Source organism: Muntiacus reevesi, chromosome 3 (genome assembly GCF_963930625.1).
Source record: "Muntiacus reevesi chromosome 3, mMunRee1.1, whole genome shotgun sequence".
NCBI classification, from domain to species: Eukaryota; Metazoa; Chordata; class Mammalia; order Artiodactyla; family Cervidae; genus Muntiacus; species Muntiacus reevesi.
The window spans coordinates 115,667,536-115,694,269 of NC_089251.1; the positions used below are offsets into that span (position 1 = coordinate 115,667,536).

The 26,734-nt window shown below is 57.4% G+C and overlaps 1 protein-coding gene across 2 annotated transcripts in view; it reads right to left on the minus strand.

Annotated features, from left to right (window-relative positions):
- The window catches only part of ADGRB2 (adhesion G protein-coupled receptor B2), a 33,814-nt gene extending 25,071 nt beyond the window's left edge, over positions 1 to 8,743 (minus strand). The window contains exons 1-2 of one of the 2 annotated variants that reach the window (XM_065927581.1): positions 8,499 to 8,743; positions 3,937 to 4,759 (exon numbers count right to left, since the gene is read on the minus strand). In XM_065927581.1, coding sequence (XP_065783653.1) covers positions 3,937 to 4,744 — 808 coding nt within the window. In that variant the 5' untranslated portion in view covers positions 4,745 to 4,759; positions 8,499 to 8,743. Of the gene's footprint in view, positions 1 to 3,936; positions 4,760 to 8,498 lie in introns of those variants that run through there. The other variant, XM_065927582.1, reaches the window with a different exon arrangement.
- Between the last annotated feature and the right edge of the window lie 17,991 nt (positions 8,744 to 26,734).

Consider the following 26,734-nt stretch of genomic DNA (forward strand, 5'->3'; position numbering starts at 1 on the left):
CCAGAGGGCAGATGTGTCCAGTTCGCCTTGGATCTCATTCACTCAGAGCCGCTCCAAGGCCTGGCACAAACTCCACTCTGATGAAGACTCAAAGACGTGTGTGATGGATGGACTGGGGCTCGGTCCCCTCTGAGATGTCTGGGGCGGGGGTGGGGGGCCTGTGTCCCACTCCTCATCCCATGAGGGAGCATACAGATTTCCAGCAGCAAAGATCTGGCTGGAAGGATCTTCCAGGAAATGTACCACACGTGCTAGGTCTGCCCACTACCCTCTCTGAGAGAGGCCCTGCCTCCTCCATGTCTGCACGCTAAAAGGCAGGTAGAGGCCCTTTTCCTGCCACTAGACCAGGCCTGTCAAAGGAAGACAGCAGGGCCTGACTGTCGAGGAGAAAGCCAATCTAGGACTGGGTTAGGCAGGTAAGGGGCAGCTCCCTGGAGGAGACAGGGCTTGAGCTGTGCTTGGAAGGATGGGGCAAAGGATAACCCAGGGTAAAGGGCATTCCAGGTGAGCGAAACAGCCCAAGCAAAGGCAGGGAAGCCAGAAAGCAGAGGGTTCCAGAACCAGTAGGAGCCCGGGTTGAAAGCATGAGAGAGAACTAGAGAGAAAGCGGGTGGCAGCTGGATCAGGGGCGGGGCTGGAATGCCAGGCCGAGGAGTCTAGGCCATAACCGGGGCCGAATCAGGGAAGGGACACACACAGAGAACTGGGGGTCCTGAGGCTCCAGGGGGGCGTGCCTTGTCCAAGTCACCCAGCAGCAGTGGCAGAGCGGGATCTGAACCCATTCTTGCCCACCCCAGGCCCAACACTCAGGGGGCTTCAGGCTCACCTGGTGGCTATGCCTCCAGAATGGAGCCTGGATGGTGGGAACGGTCTGCCAGTAGCATTCGGCCAAGGGTGGGACAGTGGCCTTGGAGGGAGGCAGGAAGTGTGGCAAAGGAGGGAAGGGGGTGCAAGGACACCTTCTCCCAGACGTCTCCTGGCGCAGCCACACCTCAAGTTGAGGATCAGTGGGCAGGAACTGCGGGCTGATGCCCGGCTCCCGGAAGTTGGGCTCTGCAGCAGGTACCACCTCTATCCCCCGCCTTCCAGCCCTGGCCTCAGCCAGCCTCCGTGCCCATCCTCCGTGGAGCTCCTTCCTGCCTGCCTTCCCGTTCTTCCTCTCCCCCCCACTCCACTTAACAGATTGCGGCAGCAAGATGGCACAAATTTATGGCTCAACTCACCAAAAATAACAAGAGATCTATCAAAGGCAGTTTGCGTGAAATTAACAGGCGTCTGTACCCTCTTGTCAAATGCACTCGGTTCTGAGGCGGGCCCAGCCACGCTGCTCCCAGCCTCATCGCTCTCCCAGTACCAACCCAGCTCCACCCTGCTTGGCCTTGCGTTGAAACTACCTGGGAGGCCCCAGAGAAAATGAGCACGGCTCCCCTTACCCCGGTGCCTGGCGGAGGGGCTGGGACAGGGATCTCACGCTTTCTGTTCACCACCATCCCACCTATCTTGTCCTCAAGCTGGCAGCCCCATGTGTGCCAGCAAGTTCTCCTGGAGCTGGTCCAAGTGCCCACCTGGCCCAGTGGGGAGGAGGTGAGGGGAAGCACGGAGGTGAGGCCAGGGGCTTGGCCGAGGTGATGCCGCCACTGGGCACAGAGCGCTCCAGGTCCTGATGTTGCCATTGGGCAACTCAGATGCCCCTCCGCCCCATGGAACAAACTGAATCAAGTGCCCATCATCTCTTGCCCCAGAGCGGGTGGGCCCAAGGGAAGAGGTGGTGAACAGGAAGAATCTCTTGCCTACCAAGGGAGAGGAAGGGGCTGTGCCAGCCAAGCTCTGGGCACCAGTGTGCCTGTGAGTCCACTTAGAGCTGATGTCACATCACCACCCCCACCATACAACTCCCTACAAGAGCCCTGCCTGCAGACCATCCCATGGAGCAGCCTGGCAACACGCCAAGAAGGGCAAGGGGCATGAGCTGGAAGCCCAGGGCTCCCTACTCCGAGAGGATACCAGGCTTCAGACCCAGAAACAACCAGCATCCAATCTCCAGCCATCCTTAGTCCTAGAGGACCCTGCGGAGGCTCGGAGAATGGTGAGAACGATGGTGCCCTTCCCGTCACCGGTCCCCTCTGACCCCTAAAGACACCCCAGCTACCAACCAACTCCTGCTTCCGGCTTCAGCCAAGCCCAGCTGGCTGCTCCTGGCTCTGTGCTCCACATGGCAGCCTGCCCGGATGGTGCCCGCCCAGGAGGGCAGAGCCTCTCTCCATCCACTGCGGACCACTGGGCCTAGGGACCACAGGGAAAGCCAGACAAAAGAACCTGCCCTCTGCTGAGCACAATGGGGGAGGCCCCCATACAGTGACAGGCGGTGGCGGCCAGGCAGGAGGAGCCATAAACCTCCTGATATACGCCTGGCGCTCTCCGCTGATGTTCGACAAAGAAGCGAAATTCAATTTCTTCCTGCAGGCACTAAATCCCAGGCCAGCCTCCAGGGCCTGTAGCCTGCCCACGGCCTGGCTGTCACTCCGACGGCTTCATCGACTGCTGTGAGAGGCCAAGGTGGCCTAGGGGAGAGGCCAGAGCAAGGCCACTGGGCACTTGCCATGGATGGGCGTGATGCCAGAAGTCTCACGGGGGAGGCTGAGAAGCGTCTCCCCCAGAGCCCTGGGAGAGGCCATTGTCATGATAAACTGTCTCTAATTAAACCAGGGCTATCTCCCATTTTACAGCCAAAAACACTGATGTAAGTAAAACAGTATCTACTCAGTGTAACAAAGACAGCGCCCAACTTCCAGGCTCTGTCTCCAAAGCAGGCACAGGAACAGTCCTACTCCTCCAATGCTCCCAGCAGCCCTTACGCGAGACCCCTTGTCTCCCTGTCAATGTTCTCAGCCTGATCCAGAAGGTCCCTTCTGACTTTCGTCAGTGCATGAAGCTTCCCGATGGTTGGCCAGCACCTGTTATCTCAAATGGGGAAACTGAGGCCCAGAAAGTGTTGGGGGTGGGGGAACTCCCTGTTAGTACCAGAGCTAGAAACCACATTCCAAATCTGCCTCCTTCCCACCCCCACGTCCTGGGCCCCCTGGCCAGTCCCTGACCCAGCCCCATTCAGCAGACACATAGGACCCAGCTGAGGGTCTCGGGGCCTTGAAGCTGCAGGAAGGAGAGTCAGCAGAAGGTGGCCGTGGCAGCAGGAGCTGGGGGAGAGGGGGGAGCAGGCAGGACTCAAGGGCTCAGAGAGCTTTTGCCCACTCAGCAGGAAGCTCCAGCAGCTGGCAGCCTTGGTCCCAGAAGATGAGGGCCCAGAGGGGGAAGACAGGGGACACTGGGAGTTGAGCCAGGCCAGCCCTTCAAGGCAGCCTCGAAGAAGCTAGGCCTCTTCACATTCTTCTGCTCCTTCCTCTGCCCTGACCCTGGGGCCACAGGCGAAACGCACTGACCCGTGTGGGCAGGAAGATGTCCCTGCGCCCTGCCTACTCCTGCCTCCAGGAAACCTTGTCCGCCTGCAATGCCAAGGCCTGCTACGGTCATTCCCAGCTTTGAGCCTTTGAACACGCTCCTCTCTCTGCCTGGAATGCCCTCACCACTGCTTTGGCTTGGCTTGCTTCCACTTGTCCTTTTGATCTCTGCTCCTGTATCACTTCCTCCAGGAAGCCTTCCCTGACTGTCCAGCTAGGGGGGGTCCCCTCCCTGGATTTATCACACTCCTTTGCTTGATCTGTGCCCCCATTCATCCACCCAGACTGCAAATTCTTCCAGAGGGAGGTCTGACCGCCGCCCACCCCCCCACAATTCACTTTGGTGACTCCCACACTTGGATAAGGCAGAATCCAGAAGGGACACTGGTGAGCAACCACATGAACAACCCAGGATCTGCTGAGATGGGCACCATCAGTCCTCCGGACACTCCCGCCCCACCTGGGCCCTGCTCAGACTCACCATATCTCATCTCCGTGGTGAACAAGTCATTGCTGCTCCCCGAGTGCAAGTCAGCCTCGGCAGGTGGGGCGGGGCCCCCGGGCACCAGGGCATTGGACAGGGTGTGGGCAGCAGGAGGACCCGGAGGCGTGGTGGTGGCGGCAGGGCCGGCCCCTGCCTCACCGGGGCAGCTGCAGCCCGGCTGGGCGAAGCCACAGGCCCTGCCGGCCGCGCGGCTGCACTCCTCACTCCAGCGGCACAGCACCCCACAGGTGAACTGGCTGGAGTTGTTGTTGTTGATGAGCAAGACCTCGACGAAGCGGAAGGCCAGGGCCGCGGGCGCCAGCAGGCGCGGGGCCTCGGAGGGCTCGGCCGACAGGCACAGCTGCACGAAGTTCTTGTCGAAGTGCAGGAAGGTGAAGGGGCCAGAGCCACCGCAGAGCTCCAACCCCGCGGCTTCCTCCTCCTCCTTCTCCTCCTCGGGCCGCCCCAGCTCCGGCCCCGCCTGGGCCTCTGCCTCCTCGGGGCTGGGCCGCAGGCAGGTAAAGTTGACCAGGTAGTGGTCCAGGGGCAGCAGGCGAGGGGCAAAGTGGGTGCACACCTGCTCCTGGCGGTTGAAGCGCAGGTAGAGGGAGTACTTGGTCGGGTCTGGGTTCTCCAGGGTCCAGGAGCAACCCGAGGCGATGGTAGGAAAGAGGTCCTGCAGTGAGAAGGCCCCGTAGAGCACCCCTGAGGCCAGGGCGGAGCAGGCGCTGGGGGCGGGGTCGAAGGCGGCGGCCAGGCGCAGGGACAGAATCACAGATAGTAAGAGGGGACAGGCTGGGGTCATCCTATGTCCCTTGCCCTGTGGAGAGAGACAGTGGTCAGTGGCCCCGAGCACAGCCAGCATGGGCGCTGACTCCCCTGTGGCCCGCTGCAGGTTGTAGCCTCGTGGCGCAGACTAGGTTCTTTTAAGTCACCCAGGTCCACCTGTGTGATCTTAAGAACGGACTTGACTTCTCTTAAGTCACCCAGGTCCACCTGTGTGATCTTAAGCCAACGGACTTGACCTCTCTGAGTCCCAGTTCCCTGACTTCCTAAACAGAGGCACGCAGGAGAGGGTCTGGAATCTCCTAAGTCTCTAAGAAACATTAGCTGTGACTATGACTATACCATTCCTCCATCAGTCCCACCCACCGCCAGCATCTCAGCTGATGCTTAGGTCCAGCCCCAGCCCCAGCCCCGCCACCCAGCTTGTATTATTCTCCAGCACGGCGCTGCTCAGAGTCGCAATGTGTCGTGATCGGCTGTGAGGCACGTCACACATAATCCAGTAGTCCTTGTCAAAGTAGCGATGTTTGACAACGATTTGCTTTTTTATAAATCAGAGCAAATCAAGGTTATTCCCGGAACAATGTCACTCTCACTCACTCTGCTTTACTGAGTGGGAGACAAAGGGGAGGAGTTACCGCCCGTGTGCCAGGGACTGAGCACCGCCTGAGCCGTGCCCATGGGAGGGCTTCGCAGGCATGAAAGTCATGACTACCGCTGTGTGAACTTCCTCTGGAAACCAGGGGGAGAGGCATCTGCAAAATGGGTGCATTGTTCCCCTCTGACTCCTCTTCCCCTCCAAGGGCTTATCCTCCAAGGCCTGGCTCCTGGCCTGCTAGGGCCTGGCTCAGGGAGGCCACGGAGCTGTCTCCCTGCTCTTAGCTGCCACAGCCATTTCCTGAAAGTCTGCGTCATCCAGTTGTGACCACTGTCCCCTGCTGTCTCCCTAGGGCTAGCTCGCTCGTCTCTTGAGCCTTCAAGCTCAAGGAGGGAGACCAGAGTTCGTTGATTTCCACCTCCCCCCAAAGCACTAAGCTGCCAGCAGCTGTGAATGGACTCAGGGCATGGGCAGGTAACTAGGACCTGAGTTGATGGGCACACAAAGTCACCCCCTTGTGGAGAAGGGATGTGGGGGTGCTGCAGGTGTCTCTCACCTGCCAGATCAGCCAGAGCCACTGCGCACGGCCTCCACCCCAGCTGTCCAGATGGCAGAGAGCTGCGCCTGGGCTGCCTGAGACCCACTTCCAGCCCTGCCCCCAGAAGGGATCCACACTGCCTCCCTCCTCCATGCCCGAAGCATAGCTCACAGCACTGGATGGGCCCCTAGAGCCTGGTTGTTCCACATTAGAGGAGAAAAGATGAGGCTCCGAGAAGGGAGGCGGTGTGCGCAAGATCACTCCCAAAGAAGCCCGGCTGAGACCGGAGTCCAGGACCCAAGACCCCAGCCTGGTTTCTCCCACATCCACCTGTAGCCTCCTGCTCTGTCCCCTTCCCTGCTACTCAGGCTTCAGGCCCAAGCCCTACACAAACCTAGGATAACTCACAGGGTGTGGCTAGGCTGTCCCAGGACACAGCTGCTCCCCCAGGGAGCTGTGGCGGTTCAGGGGTCTAGATAGAGGCTGGAGGCGGTGAGGGGGCGGGGGGCAATGGAGACGATTTAGAACCCCAGAACTCCAAACACTGTGCAACCTCCAGGGAACACCTCACTGCCCCAGATCCCATATGCTACCAATCTGAGCCAGGCCCCAGGCCCCGAACACAGACACACACTTGCCCATCCTGGGCCACAGACGGGAGGGGAAGCAGGTTCCAGGCAGGAGCACTGATTCAGGAGGAACCGCCCCAACCCTCTTCCAAAGACCCATCTGGATTTATTCAGCAGAAGCCAGGATAGGCTGTGCTTCTACTCCACCTGCCCCCAGAGCTAGAAAAGGGACCAGACCCCTGGCCTTCTCGCTCCACATCATGCCTGTCCCAAACCAATCGTCCAGCCCAGCCAGCCTGCTGCGGCACCAGGCACCAGCAAAAGCCAGCGGCTGACAATGAGTGACATCCAATCCCCCCGCTGCCCCCAATTATTTTTAAGCAGGCTGCAAAATTCAGGCCATGGCTGCAGTTCAGTAGAGGGGAGGAGGGGGCTCATTATAACTGGCCTTTTCTCCCCCACTGAGAGCAGATCAGGGAACCTCCACGCACAAACTCACCTACACCTCTGTGCCCTGCAGACATGCACACAAAAGCATGGATGCACAGACACATGTCTAGCCAGGCATTCTGCATTTGAAAAGATAACACATGCACAGAGATCAGCGTAAACCCCAGATGAGTGAACTCAATGCACACGAGGCACACACACTCACATGTACAAGGCTGCCAAGAGCCAGACACTCATATACATGCAGAGAGAGGCAAATGTACTCTCTACTGTGAACACACACACAGGTGTTTGGTTCTTTGAAGCTCAGCCTATGACGGCTAAGTAGCACGCAGTATCTGACCTGCTGCTCCTTCCGTGGTGTTCCTGAAACAGCAGCTCAGGCCTCCAGCCCCACCTCCTGAGACTCCCCAGCTCCCGCAGACTCTGTAGGCTCCAACTTGCCAAAACGCACTAGGTCTCTTATCCCTCAGAGCCACAGCCTGGCTTTTCCAGAACTGAGCCACCTCTAAGCCCTGCCCAAGCCCCCTCCACCAGCCAGTCTCCTTCAGACACCTCCCCTCACATCAATTCTGGCATTTCACCCTGGATGTGTACCCTTGTTGTTCCTGCAGTGACGTAAGACCTTTTAGGGGGTCCCTCTTTATATCACTCCCCACCCACAAAACAAGGCCAGGAGCCCAATTCTAAGCTGGGTCAGAGATTGCCTCTCCTGGGAAGGGACCTAGGAGGACCCCAGCCTAACAGGCAGCTCAGATGGTCACCAGCTGTGAGTAGTCTCCCTGAGCCTCAGTTTCCCCCTCTGTGGAGCAGAGACCCAATCCCTGTCCTGGGATTTCCAACTCGGAGCTAGTCTGTAGGGGAGACCCCTCACACCATCTTTTCCCCTTTACCCCCTTCTCAGAACCTCAGTCTCTCCTCTTTCCTGCTGAGGGTGCGGTCGCTGCCTCTGAAGGCTCTTTGGGTTAAACTTCAGGGTAGCTTGGCCACCTGCAAGTCCAGGAAGACCACCAAACCTTCCATCCACAGAACTGGACAGGAGGGGTATGGAGGTCAGATTAGAGGAAGAACTTCATGGGTCCAGAGGTTAACGGAGAGGATAATCTGAAGGCCACCTCCCTCAAGACCTCTCTGGGCTGAGAGGGGTGAGGAACTGGTTGGAGTCATCTCAGTTTCAAGGACCCCCTCCTCCAGCCACAGGCTCCCTTCACCAGCGTGCCCCTCTGCCGCCCTCAAACGTGAGAATCCCACCCTCTCGCCAAGTACACTCAGGCCCGCTTCCTCCCTGACCCCACAGGCCTGGGCGTCCCTTCTGCACCAGTGAGGGAATCTGTGGCTTTTCCAGCAGCTGGAAGGACCAAGATCAGACTGGACGGGAGGGGGCATGGTGGGTAGCGCGGCGGGGAGGGGCATCTCAGGGCAAAGAGCTGGGTCTCCGGGATCCCTGGGATTGACCCCTAGCCTCCCGACGGCTGGAAGCAGGGGCGCTGGGTGGTGGGAGCCGGCTGCCCCGGGCCGCGGGCGGGGGAGGGGCGGCGGGTGGGGGAGGGGCGCGTCCGCGCGCACATCCGTCGCGTTTATCCACCTGGCAGCTCCAATTCGCCTGCCCGTCACTCACCCTCCGCCTCCCGGGCGCTCGCTGCGCGGCCGAGCCCTGGCCGACACGCGGGCGGCGACCCCCACGCAGCGCCTCGAGGTCCCCCGGCCTGGGGCTGGGTCTTCAAGGACCCCTCTCGCGGAGCTCTGGCACCCGGGAGGGCACCCACCCTCTATCCAGCCTCGAGAGCCGGGCCAGACACAGGGGAGGGGCGACCCTCCCCAGTGCCGCCCCTCCCTCTTCGGCGGGCGGAGTGTCTGAGGAGGCGGGGGCTCCAGGGCCCTCCCGCACACCGCTAGGATGCGGTCCCCTAGCCCCCGGGGCGGGGGGCGGGGGCGGTGCCGTGCAGGCGGCGGGGGAGGGGTCGGTGACTCAGCCGCCCTCCGCCCGCCTCCCGGAACTTTGCAGCAGCTGGAGCCACCGTTGCTACAGGAACCGAAAGCTTTTGTTCCCCAATGTCAGGGCTGCCCGGGCAGGCAGGAGGCTACGACTCCCCGGTGGGTCCCAGACCCAGCCACGCTGCCCAGAGGGCTTCCGGCCCAGCAGAACGTCATGGGTTCGAGCCTTCTCTCTCCCTCTTGCCCGCCAAAGCCAGGTTTCTTCCAGCTCTTGGGGGCCCTCTAGCCAAGTTGCCCCCTAACTCTGACCTGGAGCACTAACTGCCCTGGAAAGTTACTGATAGCATCTCTCCTCCCGAGGGGGGTAGGTAGTGACTCTTCTGTGCCCCCATTTGCTCCTCTGGGACTGATTCCCTGCATGAGCCCCCACTAAGAGGCAGCCTAACTTGGGGGACCTTGGCTGGGGTTCCTCCACCTCCCCAGCCTCTGCACTTGAGCCAGTATTTCAGAGGCCTTGGCTTTTCACGGATGCCCCTCTGATCACACAGGAGTCTAGCGGGGATGTTGAAGGATGGGTGAGTAGTCGGGGAAACTAATGGTCACTGGCTCCCTGGACCCATCATGATGGGCCCTGGAGCTGTCTTCTGGCTTTATTATCCTGGAGGCTGGAACAGTGTCAGAGAACTTGTCCTGCCTTTCTCCTCTGGGCTAAGGAGTGGTGTGGAGTGGAGAGGGGCTTGACCTTTGCCTTGAAGAGGAAATAACCCAACACATTGTCAAGCATTATTAGGTGCTAGACTCTCTATACAAACTACCTAATACCATTAGATTCCATTAGATATATGAGGCAGTTATCACTGACCCATTTTATGGAGGGCCAACTGAGACTCAAAAAGGTTATATAGCTTGCCCAGGTCACACAGTTTTGAACCCAGGTTATCCAACCAAAAGCTGAGTTTCTAACTACTTACTCAGCTCTTCCCTGGAGAGGGAAGAGGGCAGGGACTAGCTGGGACCTCACCGTGGGTTAGAGAAATGCCTGCCACACACACCCACCCCAGACTGAACCTAGCTCCTTCTAAAGAGTGATGGGGGAGGGGGAAAGAAAAGGGGAGAAGAAGGCAGACAAGGGAAGAAGAGCGGAGAAATCTGTCAATCTTGGTCCAAGGAAGACCCTCCCTCAAGGGCCCCCCCCCAACTAGGGCATACGCTGCAGGGTCCACACTGACCCTCACCCCTGTGGCAGCTATAGGGATGCTCCCTAGGTCCCCTTTCTGTCCCAGGCAGGGCCAAGTGGATTCCCCCACTGCCTACTTCATGCCCAAGCCAGAGCCCACTTTTGCTCCCATCCCTACCTAGTGGGTACTGCCATGGGGTAGACAGACAGAGGCTCCCCGGGGACACCTGCCCAAGCCCAAACAATCCCAACCAGACCGCCTATATCCAGGGGCCAGTCCTGCTGGTCAGTACCTGGGGGCTCACAGGGCTCCTGGGATAAGCCCTCCTGCCCACCCCACACCCCATCCCCAGAGCATATGGCCAGACAACCAGGACTGTTCCCGCACTGCTAGCACGAGGGAGCACCCAGCCTCGCCCACCAACCTCCTCTCCTCAGGGACTTCCCAGCGCCAGTCCCGCAGCCACCGCTGATGCTCGGGCTGCGGAAACCTAGGGTTGCCCGCGGGAGGAAAAGGGGCGGCGGGTCCAGGACTGCGGGCAGGGGGCGCCAGAGGACACCCAGGGGCCCGGCCGGCAGCTGGCGAGGCGGGCAGGCAGGCAGCATCTCTTGGCCCGGGAGCCCCTCCCCCCGCGGGCACCAGACCCTTCGCCCGCTCCGCACTGGCCGTGGCGCGGAGGACTTCCCTCGGACCCAGCTGACTGCGGGAGTGGCCGCCAACTTCAGAGCCTACAACCCGCAACACCTCCCCCCCCATCGTGCCAGCCCCGGGGGCTGCGGGAGGGTGCGTTTGGTGCCCAGCTCTATGCCCTGGGGGTGGAAAGAGAGGAATGGGGGATGGACAGAGAGACTCTGACCAAAGATGGACAAGGGAGGCAGGGATGCGGGGCCAGTCGAGATCCCAGGCTGGAGAGGAGGGGGCTCGGAGTAGACATGGGGGACACGGCCCCAAGTCCAGGCTGAGGGGGAGGGGACTTGCAGCAGAGATTGGTGAGGGATAGCGGGACGCCCGGGCAGATATGGGGGAGGGGGCAATCAGGACAGAAATAAGAGGGGGAAGCATGGTCGGGTTACCGGTGCGGGGAAAGGCAGTAACTGTGGGCAGACATGGACGGGGACAGGAAGGACTCTGTGCAGAGATGAAGTGGAGGGGAGGAGCAGGCTTCAGCCCCAGACGAGGAGGGGGGATTAACGGGGGAGACACAGTCGAGATGCAGGTTGGAGAGAGGGATTCTATTCAAGGGTGGGGGCGCAACCCCGGATCCAGGCTCAGATCGGGAAAAGACTCGAGGGAACGATGGGGGTAGGTCTGGGTCAGAGCTGGGGGACGAGAGCGAGGGGCTTTGGCAGAGATGGGTAAGGAGGGACAGAAAAGGGACTCACCAGAGATGAAGGGGACCTCGGCCCCAGGCTTGTAAGTTCCCAAAGAGATGCGAGTGGGTAAATAGATGCTGAACGAACTCAGTTCGGGCGGGGGAGAATTCGGCAGAGGTGGGCTGGGGGAGCGCCCCTAGTCCGGGCCGGTGAGGAAATCGGACCGCGCCGGGAGGGCTCAGTGCGGGCCCGGGCGCGGTCTGGGGCCGAGCACTCACCTGGGCGCCGTCAGCAGCAGGAGCGGGGGCCGGCGCTGGCGGAGGCGGCCACGGGGCGCAAGTTTGCCATCCCTAAGGCGGGGGCTTGGCCGGGCGCGGGGCAGCTCGCTGCAGCCGCGCGGAGGGCCGAGGCTCCCGCTCCGCCGAGCGGCGGGTGCAGAAAAGGCGCCGCGGAGCCGCGCGGGGCGGGCGGGCGCCGGGCCGGGCGCGGGCTCCTGCCGTCGCCTCCTCGCCACGCCGCCCCCCACCCCCCGGCTCCCCGCTCCTCCGCCCCGAGCACCGCCCGCGCTGCGCGCCGCCTCCTATTCGCGGGCGGCGGCCGCAGCCCAGGGCTCTGGAAGCCGGCGCCGCATCCTCCTCGGTCTCCGAACGCCGCCGCCGCCAAACCGGGTTCCTCCGGCCGCTCCGGCCGCTGCCCGCAGCGCGCGCCGGGCCGAGTGACGGCCGAGGCGGGACGCGGCGCCTGCGCGGGCCGGGCCCGGGAGGGGGCGCGCGCCGGGCTGGGCGCTAGGAGCCGCGGGAGAAGGGGCGGGAGGGGGGTGACGGGGGTGGGGGCGACGCGCGCCGCCTCCTGTTAAAGGGGGAGCAGCGCCAGCCGAGCCAAGCGCACCCTCCCCCTCCCCGCCCTGGGCCCCCGGCGCCGGCGCGGGAGAAGCCCCGGGTAAGCCCCCGCCCCTCCCTCGGCCTCCAGGACCGCAGGATGAGGCGATCCGCGACACCACTCCGGAGATACCCCAGGCCCGAGGCATCTCGCGCAACCAGGGTCTCTGGGGCCCTGAGGGCTGAAGCGTTCCCACCCCCCTTTCCCCGTGTGCAGGGCAAATTGCACACTCCTGTGCGTGCAGGTGCCACTCACTGTGCACTGAACTTTGCATATCCTTATGCATACAGGTGCCCTGTGTGTGCCCTGCAATGTAGCCTGGCTCTGCATGCCACCGCCACACACATGCACGGTGCGTTAATGTGTGCTCAGGTCCTGCATGCATGTTGCTTGTTCCTGTGGGTAAGGATGCTATAGATGTGCACGCTTCCAAGTGCCACATATGTGCCGAATGCTGCGCATCACTTGTATGTAGGAGCCACACATGTTCACTGCAGTGTGCTCTGTTTGGTGCATACTCCTGTGTAAACTGGGCCGTGTTGCATGTCCCTAGGCACGGGGATGCTACACGTGTGCGGTGTGTTACATGTTTTCCTGAGTGCCTGTCTATTCCCCCCAGTGCCTTTCCATGTGCCAGGGGCGCCCCCATGTTGCATCTGTTTGTGTAGAAGCAGCAGAAACCTACAGGCCCACCCCCTCCCCATCCTGGCAATGCACCCAGGAACAGTTGGGTGGGGCCAGAGCCCACACAGTAAAGACAGCACTCAGGGAGATGCCCATGGCTCTGGGCCCTGGTGGGGTAGTTTGTGGCCTGGGCTTGTTGCCACCAGGAAGGTGGGCAGACCAGGGACACACCACTTCCGCCAAAGACAAGTAGGTTAATCGGAGGGCTCTGGTCAGAGGAGTAGCCAGCAGGGGGCAGCTTTGCAGTGAGGGTGGGATGGTTTCAGGAACTCTACTTTTTGAAGGTTCTCTGACCAGGAGGAGGCCAAACCTGGGAAGCAAGGAAGTCCCCAGTCCATCCAATCCCAACCCCACCTCTCTACGGGAGCACCTTGAATTTGTGTCTCCTGTGATATGGGGCAGAATAAGACCACCTCTTCCCGGGGCAGTACCAGAGAAAAAGCCCCCCCCCCCTCATTCCCTCCTGTCATCTCTCGCCTCTCCAGCAGTCTCCGTGACATTTGTTGTGAGTGATTGTGAGAGATTATCGACTTTAATAGAAGGAGGTAATAAGGGGCGATGAAGGAATCTCACCTGTCACCTTAAGGCAATTTATGAGGTTGCATGAAGCAGGCAGGAGGGCTGGCACCTTTCCTCTTCCAACGAGAGCCCAAGGAGGCCTGTGCCTTGGGCCTAGCACTGGCAGGCAGGGCTCCTGGGTTCTTACTGGGCACCTTCAAGCACCCCCCAGGTCTCTAGGTTTGGAGGTTCAGCCGCGGTGGGGAAAGCTATGCCCAAGCGGGCCTTGCCATCTGCATGGTGTGTTGAGAAAAATCCCAAGGACAGTGGGCAATCCTGGGCCTCCTTACTTGGGCACTGAGAGGGACAGTGGGGTGGCTGGAGTTGAGGTCCTAAGGAGATGGGCAAATGAAGAGAGTCCTCAGGACATGGGATGCCCACGACGAGGTAAGGACCCTGTCCTTCACGGCTCCAGCCCCTTCCACTCCTACCCGGAGCCTGCATTCCTCCCTATGAATATTCATTACATTAGCATACTGGAGCCCCAGAGCCCAGAGAAACCCGGGGAAGGTCTCTTGCAGATGTGATGCAGCTGGATCCCTGAGGCCCTCCCCCTTCCCCGAGGATGCAGCTGGGTGCAGGGGACTGGGAGGCCTGGCTCCTGAGAGACAGCAGGCTTTTGTCTGTTTCTCTGTGCCTTGGTAGCCCTCAGAGTTCTTGACCCCATTCTTTCAGTTACAAAAACGTATGCCATAGGAGAGACAGGTGGTCAGACAGAGAGAGGGACTGACAGAGATGGTACCCCACACTTGGGGGGTTCATTGGGGCAGGTGGGGAGATCAGCAAGGCAGGAGGGGCTGTGGGAGCAGGGTGGAGAGAGCAGGACCTCCCAGGGGTTGTGCAGAAGCAGGCTGAGTTAGGTGGAACCTCCAGAAGGCTCTCTCAAGGTGCCTCTCTGCACTGGGGCTTCCCCACCTCCTTTTCCAGGAGCCCCTGCTCTTCTATACTCACTCTGGTGATAATGCCACCCAGGAGGACTTGGAGTAATTACAAATCGTTTCCATATTCAAATCCAGCTGGTTGAAGAGAAATTACTTCTCTGATAGCCCTGGCAGGGGTGGGAACAACAAGTCTTAGCCGCAGGAGGGCCTGCAGGGAACCTGGCTCAGAACCTGGGCCGGGTAAGGGGTATCGGCCAGAGCTTGAGCACAGAGGGCTTGTGGGGGGTGCAAAGATATCTCCCATGGGTCCCCACTCCACAGACTGGACAAGGACAATGACCCCAGCCCTTTAGACCCATTGGGACCCCCCTTCTGGAACCTCTGATGGCATGGAGGGGGCTGATCCCATAAGGACACCTAGCAGTCACACTGTCTGCTTGCTCTCATATGGAGGACCTTGAGAAAATCCTTCAGCTTTCTGAGCCTCTGTTTCCTTATCTGTGAAATGGTATAAATGAGCTCGGATTAAAAAACATGGATTAGCAAGAGCTATGCCCCTGAAGAGGGCCTTTTTAAAATAGTTTCGATTACCAATTAATATGTATCTTTGTTAACAGTAAGCATCACCAGTGGCCCAGGCAAGAGACAGCATAGTCCTTAGTGGAACAGCACGGGAGGGGACAGTGGGTCGAGGGGGGAACAACCCCAGCCTTGTGCGCTGGGTCTCAGCCCTGCCTCCCACTGGGCTAGCCACCGCTATGCTTCGTTGCCCTTTAAACAGATGAGAAAATGTTCTTCTTCCCTTCCCAATGATTTATTTGGCCCAGAGCCTGGGCAGGTTTCCTTCTAGCCAGTGAGACCTAGGAGTACCCCTCCCTCAGCCTCTGCTCTTCACTGCTACCCAGCCAGGCACCTACAGCAACCCAGAATTCTGGGTACCAAAGTCTCCTTCCAGACACCCACACCCACCTCAGACACTTATCAGAAGCTCATAACATGTCCCCAAAGACACCCACTTCTATATGACAGTCTTCTACCAGGATCTGTCCCAGAGCTCATGTGACAAATATCTCAGTCTTCTGGCTGTCATGGATCCTGGCGGGGTATCCTGGAAAAGATGGATGGGCCAGCCCTCTCAGCCTGCAGGATGTCCTGCATATCTAGCTCCCATTCTTCCTGCTGCAGATGCCAAAAGAGTTAGGATCCTGGGGCAACCCAGGCTGAATGCTTGTCATTTTCTTGGTACTATAAGTTAGGGAGAAAAGGGAGGATTAGTTGCTGCCTACCTAAATCCCAGGTGGTGTCAGTGGTAAAGAACCCACCTGCCAATGCAGGAGATGTAAGACATGCAGGTTCGATCCCTGGGTTGGGAAGATCCCCTGGAGGAGGAAATCTCCAGTATTCTTGCCTGGAGAATCCCATGGACAGGGGAGCCTGGCAGGTTACAGCCCATGGGGCCACAAAGAGTCAGACACGATTGAAGCGACTTAGTACAGCACAACTAAATCTTCCCAGAAGGTCAGTGTCTGGTTTGTGTACAGCCCTGGGGGTTGCATTCTCTGGCCCCTAGGCCCTGGGGCAGAGGATAGAGAAGAATGTTAGGGTCCTGGGGGATCTTTACACACGTCTTATACTGGAGGATGTGGACAAGAGCCTGGCATGAAGAAGATGCCTTCACTCATTCAACAAATATTTATTGAGTGTTTACTATGTACTAGGTACCAAGATGGGATTATTCCCTGGTGGCTCAGATGGTAAAGAATCTGCTTGCAATGCAGGAGACCCAGCTTTGATCCTTGGGTCAGAAAGATCCCCTGGAGAAGGGAATGGCTACCCACTCCCGTATTCTTGCCTAGGGAATCCATGGACAGAGGAGGCTGGCAGGCTACATACAGTCCATGGGGCTGCAGAGTCAGATACAACTGAACAGCTAACACTTTCACTTCAGGCATCAAGATACAGACCATCAGCAAGTCCTATTGCTTCTGCCTCCCAGAATATCTCAAATCTATTTATTCACTCTTCACATCCCCACTGCCAACACTAGGGTCCAAGTTGCCAATATCTGGTACCTGAACTCTCTCTTATTTAATTTCCAGGTTTCCACTTCTACTTCTCATTCTTCTGGAGCTCACCGAACCATCTTTTTTTTTGCCCATGTTCCCCAACCAGGGATTGAACCCATGCACCCTGCAGTGGAAGCATGGAGTTTTAACCATTGGGCCTCCGAGGAAGTCCTTGAGCCATCTTTTTAACATGTAAATCAGGGTACCCCTTCTTAAAGCCTCCAATGACTTCCCACCTCCCTGAACACTGTGACCTTCTAGGCCCTGCATGACCTGGCCCTTAAGCCTCTCCAGAGTCACTACCTCACCCCCACAGAAAGCTTAGGTGACACAGGTCTCCTTGCTGCTCTTGGAAAACTCCAAACTCTCCTCCTCCCAGCACTTCCCATGGCTGACTCCTCATCAGGAAGATCATGGATCTATTATCACCTCCTCCTGGAGGCCTCCGTGATGGCACTTCTAAAGCAGGTCCCCTCCCTGCCCCCACCTGCCTCCTGGCCCCTGTCCACCCCACTCCATTCTCTTGAGACCATTGCCTTGCTGCATTTCCTTCCTAGCACTCATTACTCTGAAAATATGTTGTCTGTTTCCTCACATGTCATCTGTTTTCCCCACTGGACTATGAGTCCTATAAAGGCAGGGACCTTGTCCATCCATTCACCATTGGATCTCCTGGCACAAAGCATGATGCCAGATACATAGGAGATAATAAATGTTGAGGGAGTGAATGATGAAAGGACAAGTATAGACCCCACCTTCAAAGAGCTTCCAATCTGAGATCTTCGATCAACGCTTGCCCAATAAAACAAGTGTTTAACAGTTTCCCACGTGATGAACCAGAAGGAGGTCAGGCCCTTGGATCACAGAGATCTAGACTCCTGCCTCTGTTCCTCACTGGTTGTGTGACCTGGGCCAAGTCACTTATGCTCTCCGAGCCTCAGTTTTCTTTTCTGTAAAATGGAAATAATGATCTTAACCTAAGACAACTGATGTAAGTCACGTGAGACAATAAAGACAAAGTGCCGGATGCAGGGAGGTGTCATCTGAGTGAATATGGGCCCCTTTCAGGCTTACTCTGAGCTGTGGGCTGTGCTAGGTTCTGGGTCATGGAGATGTCACAGAATGGGGCCCTGACCTTGAGGCCTTCCCAGTGCCCCCCTCCACTGCCCCACACCCGCTGAAGTTCTTATCTGCTAAATCATTGCAGCGAAGGAGGCGGCCGGAGCCAGTGACCAAGACAGTGTGCACGTGTGAGTCCTGTAGAGAAACTGAGTCCAGATCCACGTCTCCGTAGCACCTCCTCTCCTTATCTGGAAGACCTGGTTCCTTTTCTGCCATCCTTCTCTGTAAACATACACACGCACACACAGACGCACATACGGACAAAACTACATCCACACACAGTCACTGACATGCGGACATACACACTCGCCCAGGGCACGCAGGTATATAATCAACCACACACACCCAACCCCAGGACGCGACCCCCTCCACTTTTCTGGTGCAGTAGAGACCTGTCTGGCTTACCTATCAGTCCTGTCACCTCCTGATCAAGGCTGGGTTCAGACACAGTCCCTCCGGGTTGACAGGAGGCAGCCCGGGCACTCCCTTGGTAAATTCTCTCTGAGGTCTAATCCCACCCCACCTCTCCCCCACACCAACCCGCTGCTGCAGGCCTTAGGGGCTAAGAGCCAGGGCAGCTGCTCCAGAGTGTGGGGGAAAGACCCTCGGGGAGGGCCTGGGATAACTGGCAGGCGTGGGGCACACTGGCAGTCAGGGGATACGTGTGTTCCCACCATCTGGGATACCGGATTTTCTCTCTACCCACCCCCCACCCAAGGTGGGCTCTATGCCACCTGGATCCTGCTGAACTGGACTCCTGCCAAGCTGGACACGAGCAGAGCAGGCAGGGTGGGGGTGACCTAGAGGGACCCGCTCAGCCGCTTGGGCCTGACACTGTGCCGGCTATTTGTAACTTCTTGTCACAATTAGCCCCTGGAAAGTGAAAGTGAAAGTCGCTCAGTCGAGTCCAACTCTGTGCGACCCCATGAACTGTATAGTCCATGGAGTTCTCCAGGTCAGAATACTGGAGTTGGTAGTCTTTCCCTTCTCCAGGGGATCTGAACAACCCCTTAAGTTGGTAGGGTCACTCCCATTTCACAGATGAGGAAACTGTGGCTTAGAGAGAGAGGCAAAGAGAGAACTTGTACCTCTCCTCACTCAGGAATGTCCTGTGTTAATCCTGCCTCATCTTCGGCCTCCTTGCTCCCCCTCACTCCCCAGAGGACAGACCAATGGCCAACTGTGGAAAATAATTTATTTCAGGATTAGAGATGATCTTCCGGAGAAGACCAGCTCCCTCAGGGTGAGAGATCTGAAAGGGGTCTGACTCCCAAGGCCTGCTAACTGAAAAGAGGCTGAAGCTGGCTTGCCTATATTTGGGGGAGACAACCAGGGTTTTGCTGAGGGTGTTGGGAAGGACATGACACATGCCACATGCCGGCTGACACCTACACACTTCCCTGGCTGGTACAACCACAGTCCCCTCAGATACCACTGCACAAGGACACAACCCAGGAGGGCATCACTCATCTTTAACATAAGCCACATCATGCTGGCAGGAAGGCAATGACTGCTGCCAGGTGAGGGGCTGGGGCCAGCTCAATGCCAACCCTGGCCACTCTCACCTCTGGGGGTCTCAGACTTGGAGGCTAGCCCTGTGACTGAGGCAGGGGGTTGGGGCTCAGGGGAGGGGGCCAAGAAGGCTCCCCAGTGTTGTGTTTGAAGGGGAGAGGCCCCAGGGCGCATCACTAAGCCCGTGTTCCGCATGTCAGAGTAGGAGTGAGTGGGGCTGAGCTTGGGTACAGGAGTGGGTGGTTGTGTGCGTCAATGCGTGGGGGCAGAATCTGTGTGTGTATACGGTGTGTCTGCCCAGGCCTTGTACGTCAGAAGCCTGGGCCTGGCTCTGGGGATCTCTGCTGTGTGTGTGTGTGTGTGTATGTGTTTGCATGCGGAGTGTGTGGTGTTTTTGTGCACTGATTTTTTTTTTTTCGGTTTGAGTATATATATGATATAGAATGGGTACCTGTGTCTGATACTAGGATCTGTGCACCCAGCGCCCAGGTGCACGTGTTGGGTGCTGACAGGGCAGTGTTTGGTGCTCTTGGAGCTTGTGTGCAATCAGAGTGTATGGTGTTTCTGTTCAGTGTGTGTGTGTGTACGTGTGTGTAGGAGAAAGTGTTTTCAAGCCTGTGAGTATCTGTGCCTTGGGGTGGCATATGAGTTAGGGTGTGTGCAATTTGCAGGCCTGTGTGTGTCTGTGCGTCAGTATTTGGTACCTGTCTGTACCAGCCTGTGGTGTGTGTTCATGTGTGTGCTTGGGGTTGTTGGCAGGCCTTCGGTTCCCTGCAGGGGGCCTGTGTGTGTGTGATACTATTTGGTGTGTGTCTGTGGCGGGTTGTGGACCTGGGTGTTATAAATGTGTGTATGTGTGTGTGTGTGTGTCTGTCTGTCTGTCTAGATGAGGAGTGTAGATTATGTGTGGATATGTGTTTTGTGTGTCTGCAGATCCAGACACGTGACATGGTGATTCTTGTCTTGGGGGACTTTTTGAACTAATTCTTCCCAAGAAGCCCCCGGGGGAAGTACTCACTGTCAGGCTGAGACCTTGGCGGTGCCCCTCACTCTCAACAAACTCGGTGAGCTCTGTGCTTGCCTTTTGAAGGGAGACCCCTCCTGAGGGGCCCCAGAAACTGCTGGCCACCAGGTCAAGGTCACATAGCTGCAGGGGCAGGGGTTCCCGGTCCCTCCGCGCCAGGCACCCCTTCACTTAGAAAGGGCACTCCCCGCAGAGGCTGCAGCGACCTGAGCTCCGCCCAGGTCTCCCCTGAAGTGAATTTTAATTTCCGCTGGGGATCGGGATGGGGGGCGGGTGGCGATAACGCGGCTGGGGGGCCGGGCCGCAGGGTTGAAGAGCCGGCAGAAGACAGCGCCGATTTGAATTTCAAAGGCAGCTGGGGCCCAAGTGCGTCTGCGTTGTGCGATTGTGTGTGTGGCGCTGGTGTGTCTGCTCACGCGCGCCTGCATGTGTGGCGTGCAGTCTGGGTGGACGCGCTTTGGGACTGGGTCTCTGTGGGGCCGGGACGAGCCCGGCGTTGGCTGCGATCCAGTGACGGGGAGGCCGGGGGTCGGGGCCTCCGTCACTGCCTTAACGTCCACCGGGCTGTGTCGGATGTTTGTGCGCACTGTGGGCACGCCTCCGCCTCTGTGAGCGTGGTTTCTAGGACGAGTCCGCCCCAGCGTGTGTGTGTCCGTGGTCTCGGTCCTGCGTGCGTCTGCGAGTGTGCCAGTGCGACTGGGGGCTCGCTATGTCACTGAGGGTGTGTTGGTGTGTCTGCTCGCCTGTGTGGTCCCGCGTTTGGTCTGATGAGCCTAGGGGGCGGGCGTTTGCAGGAAGGAGTCTGTCTGAATGTGTTGGTCCCCGTGTGTTCGCGTCCAGCCCCCGCATGAAGCTGCGATCAGGTCCTTGCGTTTGCGCACTCGGGTGTCTGTGTCACTGCGTCTCCGCCGGGGTTGGCGTCCTCGAGTGTCGGTGCGTCCGTGCGAGGGTGCAGAAGTGGGTGTCCGTGAGCGGGGCTGAGGGCGCAGGGCTCCGGGGGCAGGCCCGACCGCCGGCCACCGCCTCCCGCAGCGCTGTGTGTCTCTGGGCGCCTGCGGGAGGATCCCGGGCAGGCCGCCGCCCGGCGCGGCACGCCCGACCCCTGCTCCTCCCCTCACCCCCGGCCTTCGGGCTCTCTGACCCGTGGGCGCTCAATGGGCTCTCGGAGGCAACGGCTGGAGAGGATGGGCTATTAGCCCGAAGGGCGGAGCGGCGCCTGTTTCACGCTGGCGCTTTTCTGAAGGCGCAGGGGCAGCTCTTCAGTCTCGAGCTGCCGCCGACCTGTGGCTGCCCTGAGGCTCAAGCTAGAGCGCAGGAAGGACCACGGGGGCGGCTCCTAACAGGCCAGGCGCACACAACCCTAATGCAAAGGCACTGGACACATTCCTAACACGCCTGACACAGACAAGAGTGTGAGACAGGCCCCTGACACCCGGCTAAGAGGCCAGGCTCCAGAGACCCGCAAGTCTATGTGCACATTTCACTCCCTTGAACCGCACCTCTTCCTGGGTTTCGCAGCCTGTGGGGTAAAGGGCACCCAGGTTCAGAAGTCCTAGGGAAGAGAAGTAGCCTGATCACTCCTTGTTCCCTTTACTCACTTAGGCCCTAAGCTGGGCCCTGACAGGGAGGGTTCACCCTGCATCCTGCCTCCCTGAAGCCCGCAGGAGGGGCACAACAACCCCAGATCCAGTTATTCTTGATCATTCTAATAATGTGTGATCCCATAGCAAGAGGCAGATAAGAGCCAGGGGTTGCCTCCTCTGAGGGCCCTCCAGGGGCTTGCCTGGGGACAGGGGCTCCAAATGACAATAAAAGAGAAACTAGGGATGAGAAGATTCCAGGTCCTATTTCTTAGGTGGCTCAAGTGGGAAAGAATCCGCCTGCCAATGCAGGAGAGGCAGGAGACATGGGTCTGATCCCTGGATTGGGAAGATCCCCTGGAGGAGGACATGGCTACCCATGCCAGTATTCTTCCCTGGGAAATCCCATGGACAGAGGAGCCTGGTGGGCTTCAGTCCATGGGATCGCAAAGAATTGGACAAGGTTGAGCATTCGCACACATGCATTCCCAGAGAGATGGGGAGAATTTTGAGGAGGGTAGGGGCTGACTCCCCCCAGTAAGGCTCAGCAAGGGACTGGCACCAAGGGGCTGCTCCAGAAACACTAGGGACTGAAAGAAGAAAAGCAGTAAATGAGTCAGAGAAAGTAGAGGACCACCTAAGGGCCGAGGGAGCTCTATACACAGGCAGAAACGGTGTATCTAGGCTCTGTGCCAGTGCCTGTGTGTGCAGTTGTTTGGGGAAGGATGTGTGAAACTGGAGGTTAAAATGAAAATATATCACTGAGGGTCTTTTAAGGTAAACTAGAGCTAGATTTTAGAATCATAGTCAAGTTTGTTAAAGGAATGACAATGGTCAACTGGAAGGTGGATTTGAGGAGCCAGGATTGGAGAAGGTGACTGGTTAGAGGCTCAATCATTCTTTCATTCAACAAATACTTACTGAGAGCTTACTAAAAGTGTATGGTACTAAGAGATTGAAACGGATACAATCTAGGATCTCAAGGAACTTCTAGAACCTGACCACATAACTGCTGTGCTTATGTGGAACTGACCTTCTACTGGGGGAGGAAAGCTAGACACACGAGGATAAATATATGGGATGTGAGTGTTGATAAGTACAGAGAAGGAAGATAGTGTTGGGTGAGCAGGCAGGTGAGGTAGAGGTGAATGAGGTCAATTTGGGGTAAGGTGTCTCTGGGAAGGTGACATCCGAGCAGAGACCTGAAGGAGGTGAGGGATATTGGGAGGAAGAGCTATCCAAATAGGGGGAATTGCAAGTGCAAAAGCCCTAAGGGGAAGCGTGCCATTTACTCAGATGGGGAAAGACTCGTGGGAAGTCGATGATTTCTATTTTGGACACACTGCATTGAGGTGCCTTCAGGACATCCGGGGATGGTGACCAGGAAACAGGAGAGATTTGGGTAAAGATAGGGATTAGAGAGAATGGAACTTTGGGAGCTGATGCAGCTGGAAAGATTAAGGACAGACTTCAGGGAAGAGGATGAAGAGTAACCTGGGGCATGAGAGTCAATTCTGGGGGAGACTGGCTGCTAGGGATAGGGTGTGGGGGTGGGACCATGTGATTAAAATGGCATCCTCAGAACGGTCCCAGTACTAGCTGCCCCTCCTCCTGATCCTGCCTGGGCCCACAGCCTCTCACTTGCCAAACTACCTGGCTACCTGGGAGAGAGTCAGGGAAACAGGCTGGGTTGTTGATAGGAGCCCCTTTAAACATGACTTCCTGTGGTCCCCTGGCTCCCTCTGCCCGCTTCCAGGCCATCACACCCAGCCTGTCCATTTTTAATGCCTCCTTCCTCTCTCTGGAGGCCAAATCCTCAAGCAACTCTGCGCCCCCCTCTGCTGTTATCAGTCCTGGGGCGTAGGGGAGCGCGAACTGAGAGTCTGGAGACCCGCAGACTTCCTCAGTGTCTTCTAAGCCTCAGTTTCCCCTTGTATTGGGATCTGGAGAGACCTTTGAGCCCTAACATGATTAGAGTCTCTGAAGCTCTTTCATCACATTTCAGATGAATTCAGTGGTCCATTGGTAACTGTCCAACTGGCTTTGAGTAGGGTGTAGGGAGGTGTGGTTTTGATTTATAGCGTTTATTCATTTCCGTGGTGTAAATCCTCCGGTGATGGCCAATTTCAACCACCACCACCAAGTCAACTGGTTGGCAAAATTCCTAAACATTTAACAATGGGCTCTCATAAGCTGGGATGAGCTGGCTCCAGCACCTTTGCTGGACCCCTTCCAGAGACGGAAGAAGCAAAAAGCCTGGGGTGGGATATGGGGGTATCTGCCGGCAAGTGAGGAGGGGGGAAAAAAGCTGAGTTTTCTAGCCTCCCCATCTTTCCTCTCAATACCAAAGTCGTTCCCCAGGGGGAGGCTCAGAGCCTCCTGTCTGCCCCCATCACTCCTCTGACTTTAACCATTTGACATCCTTCCTAGGCCTTCTATGTACTGCATTTCCTACTCAAAAGGGATCTGGTACCCACAACCTCTACCCTTTCCCTTCCTCCCTCTCAAAGGGGTACCTTTACTTGGAAACAGGCCAGACAGCCACGGGCCATGCCATAAAGACCCATAGTCAGGCCACAGCCATGCTCACTGTAGACAGCTGACCCAGATAAACGGTCCAGCTCTCCCACCAGCTCCCAGGAGTTTCCTCCTGCCCCTGTCCTCAGTTTCCCCATCTGTAAGATGGGCTGCAAGTCCCGGGCTCTCCAAAGGTTCTTTCCACTGTGAGATTCTGCAGTCTCTACCTTTCCTTGTCTCAACCCCAATGGCAGCTCAGGGCCTCCTCCCTCAGACACATTTCCCCAGACTTCTAGACCCTCCCTGCTCCAGTGGCCCCCCACCACCACCTCTGGCTCCCCAGGCTCCCTGATAAGGGGCCCAACTAATTACGTAAGGATTTCATGCCAATTAGCAAACAATTACACGGGCAAATTGGTGCCTAATTTGGAGCAATAACGACAACTCCATTGGCCGAGTGGAGATAGCTGCAAAGGAGGCCGCTCTGCTGGCCTGGCCCCCTCAGAGCCCCTGCAGGGTTGGAGCCGGCTCTCCTCCCTGACCTGAGCCAAAGCCTGCAGTTCTCCTTTAAAGATCTTTGAACAACTGTTTGTGCTGAGGACACGGTTTGCTCAGACCTTTGCTAAGTGAAGGTTATAGAGGAAAGGAGGGAAAGTGAGCTGACGAGGCAGGGGGCGCAGAGTGGGGTTGGGGGTGGCGGGAGCAGAGGCAGACAAGGCCTCCTTCACTGAGGAGGTGGGGAGGATTTGGGGAGGCAGGGAGGAGGGAAGACATGGGGTGGGGGGGCGACTAATTAATATGAACAAAGGCTTGGATGCTAGAATGGGTGATGTGAGCTTATGACTAGTGGAGAAACCAGTTGGGCCAGAGCACCAGGCGGTGGGAGGAGCTGAGTTTGAAGATGTAGGTAGGGCCAGACTGGGAACGCCATTCTGGGGAGCTGAAACATCTTCCTGGAGGCCTAGGGAGCCACTGGGGGATGGGGGGAGGAGGAGGAGACTGTGCGGAGAGTCATCTTGGGTTTCTGACCTTGGACCACCAGCAACCACCCATCTCACCTGCAGGTGCTGTGGGGTCCCATCTGATCTTCCCTCTTAATATCTCTGGAACCCGCTGCCCTTGCTCAGGACCACAGACACTGTAAGAGTGGCTGCTAGTCCTGTCCTGTATGCTCTGTCCATATTTTCTCCAAATGATCAACCTAAGGAACAAATTCAACCATATCGCCTTTGGTTAAATCCTCAACAGCTCCCTGGTGCCCTCAGGATAAAGTTCAAACGCCCTATCTCAGCATTCACTGCCTTGTACTCTCTGACCCCTGGAAACCTCCCAGCTTTCCCCTTCTTCCACCCTCTACACCCACCCTGTGTCCCAGGATCTAGGACCCATTTCCTGATTGTGCCAGGTTCTTGGCTCACCTCCCAGCCTTTGACCACACTATTCCTTCTACCTGGATTGCTCTTCCAACACCCCACCTTTGTTATCAAATGCATCCTTCCAGACCCCCTCCTCTATCTCCCAGATTCCTCCATTCTCTCCTCTGGGCTCCCTTTGTAACCTCCTCCTTCTGTGACACTGTAGATCTGTTTCCCAGCATTAGTATCAGCGTCTCTTGTCCCACTGGACTCAGAGCTGTTCATGGGCAGGGCCTCAAGCTGATTTACTCTGTGTCTCCTTCCTCAGCACCAAAAGTGAACAAAGAAGACAAAGGGATGGGATAAAAACATTTTCCCCTGAGGGTAGTAGGGAAACTGAGGCAGGCACCCAGAGAAGTATTCATGACTCTGGTGATGTTTCACTTAGAAGAGCTGGGTCAGCTTTCAACTCTCTCTTGACTAGAGCTAAGCCCTACCCCATCCCTCCAGGTTCTTCTCTGGAATATTGCTGCAAAGTTTGGAGTACCTCATTTCAATCCAGTCTTATCCAAGTGTTTTTACCTCTGCTTTCTACAAAAAATGAGATAAAGAAAGCCCCTACTAAGCCAAGGATACTCCCCCCAAAATAAAGGCAGCTCTCAGGAGGACAATGGCAGAGTAAATTGAACTGCAGCATGAAGGACTATGGGAAGACTCAAGGAGGAACTTCCTGACCATGAGGGCTCAGCCCCTAAAGTGATCCCTAAAGGAATGGCAAAGGGGAAGGGGTAAGGGGGCCTTGGCCCACCCAAGGGAGACCAAACAGAGGCCAGGGGTAGGTATGTGGAGCTTCCTGAAGGCAGAGGGATGACCTGGCTGACTTTCTTAAGAGCTTGGTTCTCACTTAAAGGGGGTTGCCACTCCATCTCAAGGCCCATCACTCACGTTAATTACCGAGAAAAAGCCGATTTCTCCTCATTTCCAGACTTCAAATGACAGTATCATTAGGCTGGTAATGTTCAGAGAAATTGTGCGTGTCTGTCTTGGAACATGTCCTGAGCCAGAATGGGTGAGGGTGTTCCCAGCAAAAGGGCTTGTCTCTAAGACACTTCCCGCGGCAGGGGCCCAATCTCAGGAAGAGATGCTGTGCCACCAGGGCAGAGGTGTTGTCCCTCTCTGGTGCTGGCGATTTAACCATATCACACAATGGTGTGGGTAACAGCTCACAACACAGAAACCCTGCCAGATGG